Source organism: Athene cunicularia (assembly GCF_003259725.1).
Source record: "Athene cunicularia isolate RWA chromosome 15 unlocalized genomic scaffold, athCun1 chr15_part1, whole genome shotgun sequence".
In the NCBI taxonomy this organism is placed as follows: domain Eukaryota; kingdom Metazoa; phylum Chordata; class Aves; order Strigiformes; family Strigidae; genus Athene; species Athene cunicularia.
Genome location: NW_020799121.1, coordinates 12357173 through 12377720, shown reverse-complemented (window position 1 = coordinate 12377720; position 20548 = coordinate 12357173). Strand labels below are relative to the sequence as shown.

Sequence of the window (20548 nt, the reverse complement as noted above, 5' to 3'; positions counted from 1 at the left end):
ATTAGGCTGGTTAGGCACTGCTGCACTCTGGAGTGGCTCCAGGAAGGCTTAGCTGGTATGGACCAGCTGCTGATCTTTTCCACAGAAGAATTACAGATAGCAGTCTATTGAATCAATATTTATATTTCAGGTCGATAAAGTAGTTCAGATGTACGAGACAATGTTAACTCGTCACACTACAATGGTAGTTGGACCTACTGGAGGTGGCAAGTCAGTTGTCATTAATGCTTTGTGCCAGGCCCAAAACAAGTGAGTATAGAATCTGATACATGGAAATCTCTTTGTAAAATGGCACAGAGTGCATCATTCAGCCCTGCGTAGTCATGACAAGATCAATAACTGACCGTAATATTTGCTTGGGTTAACATGAGATGGTATTGTGTCATTTTAACATTGCTTTTCTTGCTGTATCTCTAGGTTAGGATTATTGACAAAGCTTTACACACTGAACCCTAAAGCTATGAGTGTAATAGAGCTATATGGGATCCTTGACCCCACCACACGAGACTGGACAGATGGAGTCCTGTCAAACATTTTTCGGGATATCAACAGGCCTACTGACAAGAAAGAGCGAAGGTAGACAGCTAGAAATTATTGTGATGATTTTTAGCTACTGAGTTTTACATCAATGTTTTATTTTAAATATTTGATACTGCACTATTAAAAAACCAAAAGCAAAGCTAAATAAATAGAAAGTGTCTAGGGGTTTTTCTGTCTTCTGTGAGTGTTCAGCCTCAGCGAGATGGATGGAAGCTATGCAGTTATCAAAAATGGATGGGAGGCTTCAAAACACCTGGACTGACACTGACACCATTGGTGGCACATCTGAATTCTGAAATATGTTGGTAAAATCAGAGATTAGTCAGTGCCTCTTGACTCCTGTTTCCACAGGTACATTCTGTTTGATGGAGATGTGGATGCTCTCTGGGTTGAAAACATGAATTCTGTCATGGATGACAACAAGTTATTGACCTTGGCAAATGGGGAGCGGATTAGACTTCAGTCACACTGTGCTTTGTTGTTTGAGGTAAGTAGTGACTGTACCATTTCATACATGGGAAGAGTTAGATACAGATGGGTCTACAAAGACTGAAAAGCAGTTACTGTGGCTGTTCTTTAAGTGTATGATTATCTTGTATGATTATTTTATAGGTTGGTGACTTACAGTATGCATCTCCTGCCACGGTATCCCGCTGTGGAATGGTCTTTGTAGATCCTAAAAATCTGAGATATAAGCCCTACTGGCAGAAGTGGATCCAAGAAAGAGAAAATGAGGTGGAATTTCTGCTCTTGTTTAGAGAGTATCTGTATTAAATACTGAACTGTAGACAGCTGTAAAAAAAAAAACACCTGTAAAGGCAGTTTGGTTTTCTGACAACAAATCTAATGGCTAGGCCTGCAGCAGAGGTCTAAAGAGAGTTCCTAGCTTTTCTAACTTCTGGTTGTTTCTGAGAAGTGAAGAACCAAAAAATCAGTTTACCCAATTTCCAGAGAGTTAACAGTGAGATGCTTAGGTCCTTGTTTCCTACATTTAGATTAAAAACTCAAGTCCAGAGGGAGTTGAAGTAAGAGAGCTTAGTTGCTAGTACCTGACGAATGCAGATCCTCACCTGCTGGCACCCCAGTCCATACAACAGTGTCACTTTTCTTCATGTGTCTGTGCCCTGTCCTTGATAGAAGTGATTCCTTCAAGAACAATTGTACTTGGTCAGCCAGGCATTGATGGGAAGCTCTGCCGTCGAAATCGGCTTTCCAGGTTTCTGTGTGCTGAATTATTGTCCTTTTTGTTCTTCAGCAAGAGACAACTGAATTGAATCGCCTCTTTCAAAAATATGTGCCCTACCTTATTGATATGATTGTAGAGGGAAATGTGGAAGGCAGACATGGAGAAAGGCTGAAGACCATTATTCCTCAAACAGACTTAAATATGGTAAGGAGTAGAGAATAAAGATTGAAATAGTTTTCTCTAAAAAGAGAAATGGAATGATGGAGAGAGTAAAAACCTCCCAGAGAAAGCACAGGAGTAGAGTCCATGTTGAACTGTCAGTTTGCTGGAGATGAACAGTAAGAGATAAAAGAAACAGTTCCTAACAATGCTCTTCTACTGCATGAATATTCATTTTTGCTGATACACCCATAAGGACAAAAGATCAGCAAACACTCAAACAGCTGAAAACACGAGTTTTCATGCATCCAAATGGCAATTCTATTTACAGCTTTGTCTTGTTTTACAACAGGTGATGCAGTTGACTGTGATGCTGGAAGCTCTAGTTGTACAGTCGGATGATCCTGATGTTCTGGAGTGTTTTTTCTTGGAAGCTTTGTATTCCTCCTTAGGTGCTTCTCTTCTTGATGCTGAGAGAATTAAATTTGATGAAAATGTTAAACGTATTTCCTGCTTGCCTACTGTTCATGATGACAGTGTCCTGGCTAACCCAGGGGAGCTGCCAGGTAGGATCTTGTAATAAATTAGTCTGAATCCCATTGATTATATTAGAAAAGTTTCCATGAAGGAGAACATTGTTCTTCCTTCCGGCTAGCTATTCTGGCTGCAAAATGTGCTCTCTGGAGGGCTATCACTGAAAACTACATAGAGATACTGATGCTACATGACTCCCAGCTACTGGTCTGTCCTCACAGAACAGTACTTTTCTATGCCAAGCTGAAGAGATAAACTGTGCAAGGAAAAATAAAATGTGAAAGGAAAACCAGTGGAAGGCGCTTAAAAAGCGATAGTATGTTCCAAGTGCTGGACTGGGAGAATTTTGGTTGATGTCTTACTGGGTTAAATGACAACTAAACAGAACACAGTGTGGCCAAACTTGGTCCAGAACCTTACCCTTCACTTTCATTTCAATCAGATTATTTTCTTGGGAAATATTTCAGTGTCCCAGAAAACCTCCTGTTGTTAACGGTTTGCAGGTCAGCTATCGACTTTGTATGACTTTCATTTTGATGGATTTCAAAAAAAGTGGGTACCTTGGATGCAACTTGTTCCTGAATATATTCATAAGCCTCAAGTGAAATTTCTTGACATTCTAGGTGAGTATAAGATAAAACACAGTGATGATATGCCTTTAATTTATAATGTGGCACAACTGAGTGCATGGCACTTAACATGAGACATCCTTTCTGTACTGAAGGTCATCTACCTAGGTTCAGTTTCTTGCAATAGCACAGATCAATTTTTTAATGTTCTTGTCATAGTAGTTTAGCAGAAATAGAGTTGATATTTACAGCACTCTGTCATAAAGAAATGAGGAAAGGATGAAAAGCTTGTTTCAGTTAATAAGGCTTATTAGGAGTCAACAATGCCTTTTACAAGTCAGAATAGCAGAAGATTCACAGTCTGCTCTGCCAGAAACTCTAGGAAAACTGTCAGTTCCATGGTTCAAATACTTGGTAGATAAAAAATTACGTTCTTAAGGTTGTTATTGGTTGTTACTTCGAGCACTATATGTGCTTTTCATAGTTAAGGACAAATTACGGCAGGTTATTTTATAGTAATACTTCAGCAAGCACAAGCTGACTTCACTGACACAAGAGATAATTATATGATCTCTAAAGTTGCTAATGGCAGGCTATTCACATAGAAAAAAATTAATCTCTGTAGAGTTCTGTGAAAATGCTTATGATCCAAATAAATCCTGATTATATCCTTGAAATAGGGCTTAAATGGATCTTAACCATCCCTGACCCTCCTATATGGAAGATAACTTCTTTTTTAATATATCTATAGGAGAAAAGATCCCAGTAATAAAAGCTGAATAGAGATGGTTGAGCAATTAACATTTTCTTTCAACAATGTTAGTGAGATGATATTTTAGATTATGTCTTTGTGCAAATGCATGTTAATACCTTGAGAGTCTGATCCAATGCTATTCTGTAACTATAAATCCCCCAGCTGTACTGCATTTTAATATAACCTGCTATCATATTCATGATCTTTTTCAGTGCCCACAGTGGATACAACACGCACTACTTGGTTACTAGAGCAGATGGTAAAAATAAACCGCCCAGTTGTTCTTGTAGGTGAAACGGGTACATCTAAAACAGCAACTACACAAAACTTCCTAAACAATCTGAACAAAGACCTTAATGTACGTATGAGGCATTTTACCTTGTTTGTAAAGCTGCATTTTCGTTCTTTGTCCTTGTGTTAAATTTGCATTGTTTGTGGGTAAATTTGCATTGTCTGTGGGTAGCAGTCTTGACTTTAGTAACGTGACTGCAAGATCCAGACCCAAAGTGTGTGAATGATTTGAAAATCCTTCAGGATCAACAATGTTTTGTTTCTTCTACCGTGTAGAGATTCAATTTAAAAAAGTAAATACATATTATCTAGGTGCTAAGAATGGGATTACTTTTCTTTGTCATCTGTAATTCAAGGGAATAAATGGACCAGAGAAGTGTTTCCTATATATCTGACAGTCTAATATACAGAATGTTTTTTGAATGCTCTAGTTAAAATGAAAGAACAGGTGAAAACCCATTCTTATCCATTTCCTCCACTTTCCAGCTGCTGCTAGTAATTAACTTCTCTTCTCGTACGACATCAATGGACATTCAGAGAAACCTAGAGACAAATGTAGAGAAACGAACTAAAGACACTTATGGCCCTCCTATGGGAAAACGTCTCATTGTTTTCATGGATGATATGAATATGCCAAGGGTAAGTTGCCAACAGTTTGCAAGGTAGTACAGAAACATTTGGGGTGGCACTGATGTGATCCCCTCATACACATATCCAATGAATCACAAGTCTAGGAGATTCAAGGTAAGTGTGTAACTGAATTTCAGCTTACTCTCTTCAGAAGACTTGTATTTGTGGGCAGTAGTGAGTATTTCTGTCTGTTTGTCCTATATATATGAGAGATGCTGTTGGACCATTTCTTTATGCCATTAAAATAATGTTTCTGTGGCCTAATATTGGCTGCAGTTTGTGTATTGGAGAAACCATCCCTTTATCTTTACAAATGGGGCAAATTATGTGTGCATTTAGTTTATCTCAGAGAAGAGGCCCTTTTCCCCTAGGAGACATTGGAATGAATGTTCTGAGTCAGTGCTAGAGCTTTACAAAGTGTCACTTAGTCCTTGTAATGTTCTCCTGAGTATGGAGCACAATATTTCCACATTTATAGCAGTAATTGGCATGCTGATGTACTGTGCTCTAAACATCTTGACTCTTTTGTATTACAAAGGTTGATGAGTATGGCACACAGCAACCCATTGCCCTGTTGAAGCTGCTGCTGGAAAAAGGTTTCTTGTACGACCGTGGTAAGGAGATGAACTGTAAACTTCTTCGAGACCTGGGTTTTATTGCTGCCATGGGGAAAGCTGGAGGAGGTCGGAATGAAGTTGACCCTCGATTCCTCTCACTCTTCAGTGTTTTTAACATACCTTTTCCTTCTGAGCAGTCACTGAATTTGATCTATTCATCCATCCTTAAAGGCCACACTGCGGTAATTTCACTGTTTTTAAAGGATTGCTCAACAAGTTTATTATTTTTAAACAGAAATTTACTTCTGAGTTATAGCAAGACCTGAAATCTTCTATTATCAGGCATTCTTATTTAGACCCTCATGCAAACCTTTCCCTTGCTCTCCTCTTTCTCAAGAGATGGATTTACACTGTTTTCATAACTTCTTGAGTAATAGGTAGACATTTAAGTCAGCATATAATTTATAAACCTGGTGCTTTTCATAGGTTGAAATCTGTGAATGATTTGGTTATGGTTCCTGCAACCAAATGCACAAAGGTCAGCAAACTCTTTCCTGAATGACCCTGAAAAATTTAATATAATGCTGTAACCTACAACATTATGTAAGAAAAGAGCAGTTAATTTTTTTTTCTGCTATAGAAGTGTGGTGGAAATTCCAGTCATGGAGTTTGATGTTATTTTCAGCACTGTGCAAGCTTGGGAGTGAAGATGGGCCCCTCCCAAAACGTGTAACGAGAATGTTCATATTACAGAGGAAGCTGAAATTCTGAAAATGTTTTCCCTCAATGTGAAATATATCAAGCTGGAAAGCAGAATATATTTAATAGCATTGAGTTCTCTCTGGGTTGTCTCATGAAAACACCTCTTCTTTCTCATGTTTGCAGATGTTTAATGAGTCTATATCAGCCATCTCTGACAAGATTACTGTGTGTACTTTGGAGCTTTATAAAATGATTATTCGTGACCTACCTGCTACTCCTTCCAAATTCCATTACATTTTTAACCTGCGGGATCTTTCCAGGGTCTATAATGGACTTATTCTTACAACTCCAGAGAGGTAAGAATAGAAAAAATTGCCTTCAGTGGTCCTACACCTATTTATATTGGATGAATCTGGATGAAGATGAGGTAATCTGGTACATGAAATCAGTCACATTTGGTCACTTTTCATTAAACTGTCACCACAATGAGAAAACGTTCAGTAATATCCTAAATAGTGATATTACTCTTGATGAGAAACACTGATGACTTTGTCTTTCTTAAGTAAAATATTCGTAGGTAGAAATGCTAGCAGTTTATTTATTTGTCCTTATGAAAAGAACGAAACCAAAAAGAATTTTAAAAGTCAGTCCAGACTTTGGTCCGTGTTATTAACCATATGGCCTTAGGAATCATGTCAGCTCATTTGGAGCAGTCTGATGTTTCAATTTTAATGTAGGTTTCAAACAGTGACCCAGATGGTGAGAGTTTGGAGAAATGAGTGCCTGAGGGTTTTCCATGACAGGCTGATTAATGAAGCAGACAAAGCATTGGTGAGTAATTTCTTTCAATTTTTAGTAGTCACTGACTATTACTATGGCAACTAATTTGCAACAGCAACATTACCAACTGTTGCACTCAGATCTTGCAGGCAGACTGCAGACTTGTCTAACTGAAATTACTCCATTAATATAAAACATGGCCCATGGAGTTTTCTTTTCTAAAATGAAGTGACTATGGCAGACTGAGTGAGCAGACCTGCTGAAGGAATGGAAAGTGTCACTTGGTAGGCCTGTCCAGGAAAATTGGTTAACAGTGGCACAGGTGAGAAAGTGTGAAAGCAGTGCGGGGGAAAACTCAGGAGATCAAGTAAATATTTTCCTTTAGGAAGGATTGTATCATAATATGACCATGCAATCAAGTAGGAAAAAGAAGGATAAGAGCCAAGTCCTTAAACAATGGATTCAATTTTGGCTGTTATGCAAACTGGAAAATGTTCCAAATTATGTCTTAAAACACAAGAGAGAATGATACCAGTTTATACCTTGAGACTTAGGGGAGGAATTGGGGTGAAGTTTACTTACATATGAGCTACTTGCAAAGCAACTTGCTTAGATGAAAAGAGGTATTCGGATAATGAAGGATGAAAAGATAACTTCGTATTTTTCTACTTAAAACTTTCTCCTCTAACATACGAAGATACATTTCCAGCTCAATTTTCCCAAATCAGAATAATTATATCACAACTTTTCTGTGTCAGACTTACAAGTTTTGTGAGAAATCTTGGTGGCAAGCCATCTATAAATGCTGAGAAGGAAGGTTTATTACTATAATATTTACACTTATATATGAGAAGTTTTTTTTTTAACAGGCTTATCCTTTTCTGTCTTAAACTTCTGCAGTCCATTGGCTTGAACAGTTCTTGAACTACCTGTTAGATCATTTTAGATCATACATAGAACACAGTAGGAGGCTGTGCTCTTTGGATCTTTTAGTGACATAAGTAAGCCCTTGAAATCAGTCAGTATTTGAGCAAGGATTTGCATTATCACCCTTCTAAGTGTTACTGGATTCAGAATCACGTGCTTTGTTGTGTTGTCTGACTCGTTTCATATCCTTGAAGGTACAAGGTCATATAAAAAATCTGATTGAAGAGAATTTCAGAGATGACTTGGAGCAGGCCATGAGGGATCCCATTCTTTTTGGAGATTTCAGAATGGCACTGTATGAAGAACATCGTATTTATGAAGATATCCAAGACTATGATGCAGCAAAAGCTCTCTTTCAGGTAGCGAACATCAGCTTGGAACTGTGCCTGATTCTGTCTCTGTGCCTGAGGAATGGGCAGGAGCCTGCCTCTAACTGTAGGGAACCTGTTCTTTTTCTGTGTGCACATGGTATTTTATGTGCATTGTTACCCATTTGGGGTCTGCAGTAATGAAAACTGAGGCTCAACTACAGTCGATAGTGTTTTCCAATAGTTTATTTTCCCTGAGGAAGGGGAAAGGAATAATGCTGCTAAATGGGTTGTTATTTTATTAATGTTATTAATTGTTTCACTGGTCTCCTAGTAACGTTCTGTCCACGTTTCTCTGCAGGAGATTTTGGAGGAATATAATGAAGTTAATATTAAAATGAATCTGGTTCTTTTTGATGATGCTTTGGAGCACTTAACCCATGTACATCGCATCATACGGATGGATCGTGGGCATGCCCTGCTCATAGGAGTGGGAGGTTCAGGGAAGCAGTCACTAACGAGACTGGCTGCCTACACAGCTGGATGTGAGGTTAGTGACCCTGTGTCTTTGCAGTGAAAGAAGACAGGGAAAGAAATATCGAGATCAGGATGGAGAGAAAAACAAGAGTGAGATGGTTGCCAGGAGGTCTAAGATGATGGCTGTGGGTGATCTGGGCAGGAAGCTGTCAGTGTCTGAATCTGGGTCTTGGCACTGGGGACAGAAAAGAAGTTTTGGCCACGAAAAACTAATAGTTCCTAACTATTGCTTTTGTTACTTACCTGTATTACAGCAGCACTCCAGTGCTGCTTGAGGAACCTTGTTGTGATTGATACTGTAATATTTCAGACAGGAAATGTTCCTCTCTCAGAGGTACTTTCAGTCGTTTACAGAGGCTTGGAAGGGAAGAACAAAAAAAGGAGGGTGAATGCAAAGCAATTTTGAAAATGCAGTCCTGTGGGGTTGCACAAATATAATTTTAAAAAAGAATGTAGTGCATAATATTGTTGATAGTTACACATTTACTGATGATAGAGGCCAAACCAAACCCCATGATCCAGTCTAAATGAAATTCAGAGTGAACATCAAGTCTTGGGTCCACCTGCATCTTCTCAGTATATGTTTGCATCCTTAGGTGTTTGAGATCATCTTGAGTCGAGGATATGGAGAAAATAATTTCCGAGAAGATATGAAAAATCTGTACCAGAAGATGGGTATTGAGAACAAGTCAATGGTCTTCTTGTTTACAGATGCCCATGTAGCAGAAGAGAGTTTCCTGGAACTCATCAACAACATGTTAACTTCAGGTGGCACAGGCAGCCACAATTACTCCCAATCAGTATTTATTTATGACTCATAATCTTGATCCAGCTGCTGCTGTTTCACCCTCTGTCCTCTGCTGCTTTAGTTAGTTACACCTCTCAGTAGTACTTGAAATGATCTTGGCCTTACTGATGGCTTTTTGGCATCTTCTTACAGTAATTTCTATGTATCTGGGAAGGCTATAGGTGTAATTCATGCTGATCATGATGTTCCAGAAGTCTCAGATTTCTTCTGAGTTATAACTTCAGCTGCATTTGGCCACAAACCCCCCTTTTTGTCCTACTGGTTTTTGAATAGCATTCACCTGAGCTGCAGCAACTGCTTATATATATACACGTGTGTGTGTGTCCTAAAACATAAGTGTATGCAGCAGCTGAAAACAAGCAGCAGCTGGCACTGTGTGACCACCCTCTCTATAGAAGTTCCTGCACATTCTGATTTGAAAACAGATGTGTTAAATCTTATCCCTTTCCTTGGCCTAGTTTTCCCTGTTCCTGGTCTGTTTATGTCTGTCATTAGGTAATTTATGCAATATCTGCCACATGATTGAGAGAATGAGAATGTGAACTGATGGTTTGTAGACACTAACAAAGATCTTATTTGCAGAGTTAAAAGCATTTTATGTTCTGTGACATTCTGTATATGTTGCTGAAGCCCAAACAAAAATGAATTAATTCTTCCTCTAAATCCCCTTGCATTATCCTAAGTACTGCCTCTCTATTTTCTGTGGGGGTTGGAGGGAGGAGAAGAAGCAGAGAGAGATTAATAGGTTTGTTCAAAACTACCCAGAATCATTTTTGCAGAACTAGGTTTAAACTTTGTGACTCTGGTTTCTCATCTGCCATATCCCCAGCCATATGGTTTTCTCTTACTTGTTGTTCTCACTAGCATTCTTCTGTCCTTATGTTACAGGAATGGTGCCAGCCCTTTTTCCAGATGATGAAAAAGACACCATACTAAATCAGATTGGAGATGAAGCTACTAAAGCTGGTGTGAACCCAGCTAAAGAGAGTGTCTGGCAATATTTTGTAAACAAATGTGCAAGCAACCTTCACATTGTCCTGGGAATGTCCCCAGTTGGGGATGATCTGAGAATGTGGTGCAGAAATTTCCCAGGTATCGATTGTCGGCACTGTTTAGTCCCTTTCCTATGAAATGCAGGTTTGCAGGCAAGAGAAAATCTCCAGTGGACACTCAGAGATGTCTGGCAGCTAATGCTAAGCAGAGCAGGTTTCATGATTAAGGATTTGCAGTGCATGATTATTTTTTTTTCCAGTTAATTACCGCATATCAGCGAGTGTTATTGATTAACATTTACCAGATCAGTTTGTTTTCCAGCTGAACAGCTAGAAATCTATTGATCATCCTCATTGAACTGGAAATATACAGCCAATGTTTCCAGCCTCTCTTCTGTAGTTTACAAAAGTATGTGTGGTAATAAATCATTATGAAATTAGGATGGTGGTAAGAGAAACGTTTTTATATCCAAAGCCAAATAAAAAGGGCATGGTGAGAGGGACATCTGCTGCAAGGAAAAAAAACCCCGAGCCTGGTGGATGCTGTACTTCACCAGGTGGCTGAAAGGAGTCCTGGGAGACTGAAGAGACACGTGAAAGATGGGTATGGGTGGGAATCCTAATGTGGGCATTAAAATACCTTGTTGCAGCTCTTGACTGCATCCTGCAGAATGGTACAGCCTAAAGAACAGTGCAGTGGGGTGAGCAGGACACAGGTGCAAAGTTGACTGTTTACTATCCAAATGCCAAGTACTGACTTTGTGTTAAATATTGTTACTAAGCAGAAGTCCAGTAAAACAGATCCTGCAGATTCTTAATGCAGATAAAGTCAGCAAGGGACTGCCTGGCAGCTTAGGGTCTAGTTTCACAAAGGAACTTTTCAGGTAACACTATCCTTTTATTTTAAGGTCTTGTCAACAACACTGGTATTGACTGGTTCTTGCCCTGGCCCCGCCAGGCCTTGTATGCAGTTGCACAATCCTTTGTTGGTATGTAAAACGTCAGTAATTTTACCCCTTAACCCCTGTGATAACCTAAGAAATATATTCTTCACTTCACAGTTATTGTAGATTTCATAATTTGATTTCCTATTTTGCTTGTTACCCTGAGTGTTGTGTTATGGGTGACGTAAAATCCTGGTCATAAAATGCTTTTGGATGGAAGTTTCTTACTCAAATAGATTTTAAAAAATGCTAAAATGCAAGTTCCCAACTCTACAGACAATGTGGCCTGCCTATAAGGAGGCTCAGGTTCTCTTCTGATTCTGCCTTGATCTTGCTTTTTGCCCCAGAAAAGACTTTTTTTGTGTCTGGCTTAGATGTACATAAGAAAATTTTTTGTTTCTTCTGCCCAATTTTAGGAAATAACACACGCATCCCATCAGGGAGCTCCAAGTCAGTGATTGAGCACATGGTCATGGTGCATGAATCTGTAGGGGATTTCAGCAAGACGTTTCTGCAGAAACTGAGACGTAGCAACCATGTCACGCCAAAGAATTACCTTGACTTTATCCATACTTATTCAAAATTACTGGAGGAGAAAAACGAGTTCATTTTAGGTAAGGCTGTATAGATGTTTTCTACTTTTCAATAAGTGATTTAAATACTTCTAAAAGAAAAAAAAATGTGGTGAGAATCCCACATATTACTTTATGTAAAAATCATTTTATTGGTACTATCTCAAATGCTGTGCTGGCATCTGCTTTTGACATTGGACCAATATCCCGGCCACATGTGAATGTTCAGACTGTCTGTCACATGATGGGCTGTCCTCAGATTCTTTTGAACCTGAGGCAGAATCTCCAAACCAGACACTCCTCTGCTTGGGGAAGAGTCTGATTAGATCTAATGCCAGCTCAGCCTAGCTCAAGGTTTGACATTCTTCCTCAAGCAGCAATTCTTATTTATACTTCCATGGTCACTGAAATATGTGAAGAGGATAAACCATGAACAGTGTAATATGGAAAACAAGTTGTGGCACAGGGCCACTATGTGGCAGCTCAGGTGACATTAATACCTTATTGGGTGGGAGGCTCAGGAAAATAAAAATCTCTCCGTGTCATTTTCCTTTCATAACCGAGGATACCTTCCTGCAAAATGCACCTATAAGCATATTTACCTTCTGTGGGATTGTCTGTTGCTGTGTGATAGTACACGATCAAGGAATCATAAACATTTCTCCCTATTTTTCTACCTAGCACAATGTAAACGGCTGGATGGGGGCTTAGTTAAACTGAAGGAAGCTAGTATACAGCTGGTTGAGCTGAACAAGAAACTTGCTGAGCAAAAGATTGTGCTAGCAGAAAAATCAGCTGCTTGTGAGTCTTTGTTACAAGAGATTTCAGCAAACACAGAAGCAGGTAGGTAGTCTGAAATACTGAAGTGTCCCACAGGCTAAGCAGGGCTCATGCAGTCTGGGTTGGGTTGGATTGGAAGACTCTCTAAGATCTCCAGCTGCTTCCAGAGATAACCAGTCCTCTTGTTTTATCTGTGCTGATCTAATGTCAGGCTGGAAGAGTAGGTTGCCTACCCTGCCCAGTTTGCCATCTTTGCTATATATTTGTCCTATAGTACTTTAAACAACTCAGTAGTATTTTCATCTGCCCTTGTCTTCCCTTTCCAAGGCATAAGGCATAACCTGGGAAAGAGACATTAGCAAAAAAGGAACTTTCTGATTCACAAAATTACTATTAGAGGAAAAACAGAGGGAAGGATGGGAGGAAAAGAGATTATGTATGTTGTGTAGAACACCAACAGTGTTCCTAACCTGGTGGTGGAACTGTAAACACTGGCAAGCTAGCAACAGAAACATACTGAGTTGATGGTAATTTCTGATTTTCAGCCAGAGCAAATCTATATCAGTATATGTTCTGTATAGAAATTTGAATAATGCATTTATGGTCCTGCCTTTACAATTCCTAGCCGAGGAGAAGAAAAAACTGGCTGAAGAAAAAGCTGTGGAAATAGAAGAACAGAATAAGATGATTGCTGTGGAGAAGGCGGCTGCTGAGACAGCTTTGGCTGAAGTCATACCTATTTTAGAAGCTGCCAAACTGGAGCTTCAGAAACTTGACAAGTCTGATGTTACTGAGATCAGGTGACTCATTTGGATGTACAGTAGCATAAACTCTTGGAAATTCACTGAGAGACCCTTGTTTGCAGAGTCTGAGCCATAGCCTCACCTTCCTCACCTGCACGTGCATGGCTGAAGGTCAGGACATCAGTTGTCTGGGTGCAGAGGTCACAACAGAATCCCCAGGACTTCCCCTCAAGCCTGTTCTGCCAGTCCTTTGTTTGATGTCTTCCCCATATTTCTCTACCCTGTGTTTGATCCACTGGAAATTGCTGTGGTTTTTACCTGAGCAGTGGCCGTCCAAACCCCTTAATTCCTCTGTTTTTATTCTGTGTGAATAGGAGCACGTACCAGTTATTTTTTTAGGGATGCTTTGGTGGCATGAAAATGTATTTGCTTGCTGAATTAATTTCTCCCTGTGTTTTTATAACGTATCTTGTATTTGGGGACAGGTATAAAAGCACATCCAGTCCTTGGCTCTCCCCAAAATGACGACGACTCTCCTTTCCCTGCCACACTTGTTTAGTTTCCTTTCCCTTGTAGATCTCTAGAGTCTTCCTGTACCACTTTTCCTAGTGGACTGCTGCTTCACTGCCCTAGGGAAGAATATAATTTTAGGCTTTCCTTTAGTATTTCATTGATCAAATTATCTGAACACAAGAATTGTTCCTGAGCTTTTGACTAGTTAATAATGTCTGGTCTGGGTTATCTTTTTCACTTTGTGTAGGATGTTTTATGTATTAGCTCTTGTTGTATTGCAATGACTCCCTTAATGGGAAGTACCTGTGTCTAGCATCGTGTGCTTTGTCTCCCCCTTTTTCTCATCCACCCTCTCCTTCATCTGTTTTCTAGATCCTTTGCAAAACCCCCTAAGCAGGTGCAGGTTGTTTTGGAATGTGTTCTTATGATGAGAGGTTACAAAGAATTAAACTGGAAGACAGCCAAAGGAATGATGTCTGAGGCAAATTTCCTGCGATCCCTGATGGAGATAGACTTTGATGGAATTGCTCAGAGCCAAGTGAAATCTATCCGAGGTAAATTACTGATCTGTATACTTGGAATGAATGTAGAATCTTGTTAATGTGATTAGGCATGTCAGTGACAGTCCTTCCAGTGCTGTTTGGGAGGGTGGGATTCACTTTGTGCAAAAGGGCAGCAATGCTGCAGATGTTATGCTGTTGGAATAACTGGATTTTTCAGAGACCTTGTACTATGTGTTACATCCAGTTTGTACCTTAGTGAGGGTCTTACAGAGGGTCTTACTCTGGTTTAGAGCAGGGAAGAAGCAAACAGGATAGCTGAGCAGGCCTGCTGTCTGCTTTTAGCCACTTACTAGAATTACAACCTCATCCATGCGGTGGCAATTAAAATGTGATATATAAAGAGAGGAAAGGAGATAAGCTATATCTAAAGTTTATTGGCCAAACTTTGCACGTGCTCATGAGGTTGTAATCCAGAGTAGTTCCATTAAGAGGGGAATTTGGCTCCTTGAAACAAAATTGCATCTGTCTGCTGCAGAGAAAACAAACCATGATCCTCAGACATGCTGAACAACTCCTGAACGTGCTCCCTTCATGGAGAAGGAACTTGAGAAATCACTAGCAATATTGTGCTTGTATTGTTAGAGCCCAGTAGTTTCATTTTAAGGTCAGCGTCTCTTTAATAATTCTGACAAATGTTTCATATTGTCTGTCACAGTATTGCTTGATATTGCTGGCAGGGAAAGCTATTTCTCTGAGGATTTCTACACTGTAATTCAACTCACTTGCAATATTTTTGTATTTGCCCATTTAGGTCTGTTAAAGAATCTTAATACTACCTTCAGTGAAATGGAACTTGTTAGCAGAGCAGGACTGGGAATGTTAAAATTTGTTGAAGCAGTGATGAGTTACTGTGATGTAGCTAAAGAAGTCAAGCCAAAGAGAGAAAAGGTAAAGCGTGTCATATGCTGGGATGTGGGTTCCTATCCGTGCCAGTGCTTGAAGGAGGAGGGAGGAACATGTTCAGTTGGAATTTTATATTATAACATGCTTAGAAAAACAGTCTGCTGAAAACAGACTTCAAAACACATGGCATTTGGGCAGAGCAGAGCTCAGCAGTGCACAACATCCATGTCCCTTAAGCACAGACCTTCTGATTAACTTTTTTAGAACAACTGGAGAGTCAGTTGTATTACCAAAGGAAATCTAATGTCCAGCAGATGATGCTGGGAAACTTTCATCAAGAAAAGGTTATTCTATACATCTGACTACTGAGAAAGTATATTCACTATATGATGAGTCTGACTGTTTTTGAGGCCTTAATATTTTCGTTATTAAGCAAAAATCCTCCCCTTTTGTCATGGGATGATAGTCCTGCTGACCTCCCATGTCATCAGGACTGATCTCATGCCTTAATACACCGTGTGGTACAAAACTCTAGGAGATGTAGCTGCTTGGGTAGTGCATGTATATGTTTGGGATGGGGAGAGGTGGGTGAGAAACAGTGCCAGTTATTTTGGCTTACACTGTTTATTACAAGGATACTTTGAAATATATGAAATAGCCAAAAGAAATCTGAGAACTTAAGACTTCTGTCCAAAGCCCTTCTTTCCTCTGATACGCTTATGTTTCCTTCATAATGTAATGTAGGTGGCTAGGCTAGAACGGAACTATTACTTAAGTAAGCGGGAACTGGAAAATATAAAGGCAGAATTGGCTACCATTCAGGATGAGCTTAAAGCTTTGGGGACCAAATATCAAGAGGCAATAAAAGAAAAGCAACAGTTACAAGAAGAAGCAGAGATTATGCAGAGAAGATTAGATGCTGCTGACAAGCTCATCTTTGGCTTAAGATCTGAGAACAAGAGGTACGTCTTGATTCAAAGCAGAACATTTTTGATATCAGAGGGTCAATGTGCCAGGGATAACTGAAATATTTTTGGAAACGTCACATCCTGTGATGTTTGTTTCTGAGGAGAGCTAATATCAGTTCTAGGCGAATACCCATTAACTTTTGAAAAATAATACCAACAATTTTTAGTGCAGAAGAACAAGGTGAACTCAGATTAAAAGGAAGAAGGTTCAGGTTAGCTCAGTGTCTGTGACCATTGTAATAGTGAGAGGAAAAACTGACTGTAAGTTTTGGGGTCTGTCTCAACCTACATCTAAAGTAGAAGCAGCTGGAAATTCTGCACATAAACATCATCTTCCTGGTACAGACTGACCCAGGATTCCCTTCTAATTCTATCAGGTGGACAAAGGAATTAGAGGACTATGAAATACGAAAGGTGGAGTTGCTTGGAGACTGTCTACTCTGTGCTGCCTTTCTGAGCTATGAAGGAGCATTCAGCTGGGAGTTTCGTAATGAAATGATCTATCAAGTGTGGCAAGAAGATATCCTCTCACGAGAGATTCCTCTCAGTCAACCATTTAGGTTAGAAAGCCTCCTGACTAATGAGGTGGAGGTTAGCAGGTATGTGCAGTCAAGAAACCCAGTGACTACTGAATGTGAGATTGTGAAGTGGGAGTCTGGATCTGAATCTGTAGCATTGTGGGTGGAAGCGCACAGCCATGCCAGAGAGAGCCCATTTTATGTTCACGTCTCAAAGATGGCAAGGAGACAAATTATTTTTATTCTGGTTAACGGGAGGCTATTTGTTCTAACAAACCATTGTACTTTACGCTCCAGGGACAATCACTGAACTTAGACACGTATAAATTTTGTAAAGAGTTATCTATAATATGTGTTCCCATAGCCCAACAGGAGTCTTTCCATTGACTTAAATGAATTTGGGATTAAACCCGTGTCCAGAGAGCCCATATTTCAACTCCTGCAGGATTACTCACCAAATGCAGCAATCAGTGTAGTTAGAAATGACTCAGACAGTGAGCCAGTCTGAGGACACTGTTCTCAGAATCACATACACTACATGTTTACTTGTGTGTCTAGTAGTGTGCTCAATGAATTGCATAATTTTACTGACAAATTAAATGTAATGCGCTCTCATCGAGTTTTCATCTGAGCCTGTTCTTTGATCCATTCTGTTCCCAGGTGGGTTTCCCAAGGATTGCCTCCAGATGAGCTCTCAGTCCAGAATGGCATCCTGACAACGTATGCAAGCCGCTTCCCACTCTGCATTGACCCACAACAACAGGCATTACATTGGATTAAGGAGAAAGAAGAAAAAAATAACCTGAGGGTAAAGATAAATGATCATTTTACTTCTTTACTGGTTGTTTTAAAAGCTACAGAAATATCTGTCACCTCAAATGGGGAACAGATTATGTACTGACAAATGTGTTGACTATTGTATCTCTGAAATAGATAGTGAATATCTCTGTTCACATGGCCTTCAGTTGAAGGCATGGGTGGTTTTTTTGAGGGATCTTGACTAGCCTTAGTACATGTGGAAACAGTATAACCAAAAGGGTGGTGTAGATTGTGTTTTATCTCAGCTCCAGGATGGAGTTTTCATAGAGGACAATTAACACAGTCGGAACTTTGAAAAGTAGTTCTCCAAATGGAAATTACTCCGAACTAATCAGAAAAAAGTGCACACCTTTACTGTTTTGTACCAGTGTGGTTTATATAATCTGTAAGAGGAAAGATAAAAAGCAACAAAGTAAACTTCATTAGTGCTGGCAACTGCTGTAAAATAATAACATTCAGCAAATTAAATATCAGTTCTCTTTCCCTATCTTCCCATTTTTCTCTTGCAGATGGCTTCCTTTAATGACCCAGATTTCCTTAAACAACTAGAACTGGCCATAAAGTATGGAAACCCTTTCTTGTTGTATGGTGTCGATGAATACATTGATCCTGTGATAGACAATGTCTTAGAGAAGAATATCAGAGTTGCACAGGGGCGAACTTTCATTGTCCTGGGTGACAAAGAGGTTGACTATGATAGTAATTTTAGACTGTACCTGAACACCAAATTATCAAACCCAAAGTATTCTCCCTCTGTGTTTGGCAAAGCTATGGTTATCAATTATACAGGTAAGCAAAAATGTGTATTTAGTAATAAAGTAATGCTTAATATAAATATAAAATAAATAAATAAATAAAATAAATATAAATAAAAGCTGTAGTGCAAGTTTAGGGCCTGGGTGTTTGTCTGAAACATCAATGAAACTCTAAAAAATTCATTGTCTCCCTTATACCTAGAATCTGATTTAACAGAAAATTCTTCTCACTTCTCTCTTTTAATCTGAAAATGAACTAGATACCTCTTCTTGTGTGTGTCAGATTAGGATGCTTTGACAGAATTAAGATACAGAGTTACTAACCAAGTCATTTTGTTGCATTGCTGTAGTTCTATGAGATGATGAAGTTGTGTAAAAGCTCTCTGTGTTTAAAAAACCACTGTGCTGTGTACGTGTGTTGTACCTGTAGTTACGCTAAAGGGCCTAGAGGATCAATTGCTCAGTGTCATTGTGGGTTTTGAAAGAAGGGAATTGGAAGAGCAGAGAGAACATCTCATCCAGGAGACAAGTGACAACAAAAACTTGCTGAAAGATCTGGAAGATTCTCTCCTTCGGGAACTGACATCTTCCACGGGAAACATGTTGGACAACTTAGACTTGGTGCAGACCCTAGAAGAGACAAAATCCAAAGCTACTGAGGTACCAGCTCTGGGATTTTTGGAAGGATATCTACTCATAGAACATTGTCTTTCCTTTTTGATTGTGCTTTATCTTTCACCCTTGAAGCCAGGAATTAGTTTGAAAGGAAATGGAGAGTTTTCTCATGAGTATGTTGCATCTTTCAGCATCAGGCAGTATTTTATTGCATCAGAGAACCAAATCCTATCTTCAGGAAAGTCCTCATCAGGACCAAAGTAATGGTTGTTTACAGCTCGAAAGCAAAGAGCATATGATATATTCTTTCATATCTGAAACAACCTTTGTCTTATACTGTATCAGATCTGAAATGAAAAATTAACATATGTATTAGAGAGGATGTAGAATCTCCATCCTTGGAGGTTTTCAGGTTGTAGTTGGGCAAAGCTACACCTGATCTAGTGGTGGCCATAGTCCAGCTTTGGGCAGAAAGTTGAACTAAAGATCCCCGGAGGGCCCTTCCCACACTGTTTCTTTGATTCTGTGTACATCTTTGCCTTTACTTTCTATAAATATACAGGGTGGGATTAATTTTGCCTAACTTTTGATTTTGACAATTCATACTACTTTAGGGTTACCTGCCCAGATTCCCTGTATAGTCAACAGAGAGAGGCAGGCACTGAATACCTCTGCTTATTGTGATATAATTATACATACTATGGCTCAGTGCAGTAATTACATGTGTATGAAATCAATGTATGGTTAGGTGATTGAAAAACTGAATCTGGCTGAGAAGACAGCGGTGGATATTGATTGTCTTCGAGATGGCTACAGACCAGCTGCCAGGAGGGGGGCCATTTTATTCTCCGTCTTGTCTGAAATGGCACTCGTCAACATCATGTATCAGTACTCACTGGTCTCCTTCTTAGAGGTTTTCAGACTTTCTCTTCGGAAATCCATGCCCAGTCCTGTCCTTCCAAAGAGGTTAAAAAACATCATGGATACGCTGACTTTCAACACCTATAACTACGTCTGCGCAGGTCGGTGTGATTTAGGGGCGGGCTAATACTGCTCTGCAAAGGCTTGTTAAAAGCCATGCCTGCAGCTGGTTCCCCTTAGAGACAACTTATCAAACAGTGAATAATGTCCAGTTCTCAGCACTGGGCCTGGTTTGCACTCTGCTATTTCTGTTTGAAGAAACTACAAATATTACCAATGTAACTTTTACAGAAATGCTTTTCCAAATACAGTTACGAATGGTAAAGCACCACTATGGATCTCACATCCCTGGATGTAGCTCACAGAGGCTGTTTTGACTCTATAAGCCTGATCCAAATCCCCATATTTGATCACCCCTGTCTTTGTGGGGTGACCAGATGCAGGATGTGGATTGAAATATTGCTCCAGTTCCACAGGTTTTAGCAGCTGACTTTTGAAAATATTGTCCTTTTCATGTAGGCTTGTTTGAGAAGCACAAATTACTGTTCTCCTTTAATATGACTGTCAGGATAGAACAAGCTGATGGCAGAGTTCCACAAGAAGAACTTGAGTTCTTTTTGAAAGGTAAAGTGAGTATTTATATATATGAATATATAGCTATATATAGCAGTAACTAAATACATTTTGAAGATTTTTGACTAGACATGGGTCGTTGTAAGA

The 20548-nt window shown here is 39.5% G+C and overlaps 1 protein-coding gene across 1 annotated transcript in view; it reads left to right on the top strand.

Moving 5' to 3' along the window:
* Nucleotides 1–20548, top strand: part of DNAH10 (dynein axonemal heavy chain 10) — a 55809-nt gene that overhangs the window by 25808 nt on the left and 9453 nt on the right. The window contains exons 37-65 of the mRNA XM_026860066.1: nt 131–249; nt 418–576; nt 892–1027; nt 1153–1275; nt 1796–1930; nt 2238–2451; nt 2923–3042; nt 3955–4100; nt 4520–4672; nt 5202–5462; nt 6106–6278; nt 6660–6753; nt 7824–7988; nt 8299–8487; nt 9071–9242; nt 10171–10374; nt 11183–11263; nt 11635–11832; nt 12472–12633; nt 13196–13370; nt 14199–14380; nt 15141–15277; nt 15977–16194; nt 16578–16799; nt 17379–17526; nt 18047–18326; nt 18723–18952; nt 19656–19929; nt 20348–20452. Coding sequence (XP_026715867.1) covers nt 131–249; nt 418–576; nt 892–1027; nt 1153–1275; nt 1796–1930; nt 2238–2451; nt 2923–3042; nt 3955–4100; nt 4520–4672; nt 5202–5462; nt 6106–6278; nt 6660–6753; nt 7824–7988; nt 8299–8487; nt 9071–9242; nt 10171–10374; nt 11183–11263; nt 11635–11832; nt 12472–12633; nt 13196–13370; nt 14199–14380; nt 15141–15277; nt 15977–16194; nt 16578–16799; nt 17379–17526; nt 18047–18326; nt 18723–18952; nt 19656–19929; nt 20348–20452 — 4975 coding nt within the window. The remainder of the gene's footprint in view (nt 1–130; nt 250–417; nt 577–891; nt 1028–1152; nt 1276–1795; nt 1931–2237; nt 2452–2922; nt 3043–3954; nt 4101–4519; nt 4673–5201; nt 5463–6105; nt 6279–6659; nt 6754–7823; nt 7989–8298; nt 8488–9070; nt 9243–10170; nt 10375–11182; nt 11264–11634; nt 11833–12471; nt 12634–13195; nt 13371–14198; nt 14381–15140; nt 15278–15976; nt 16195–16577; nt 16800–17378; nt 17527–18046; nt 18327–18722; nt 18953–19655; nt 19930–20347; nt 20453–20548) is intronic.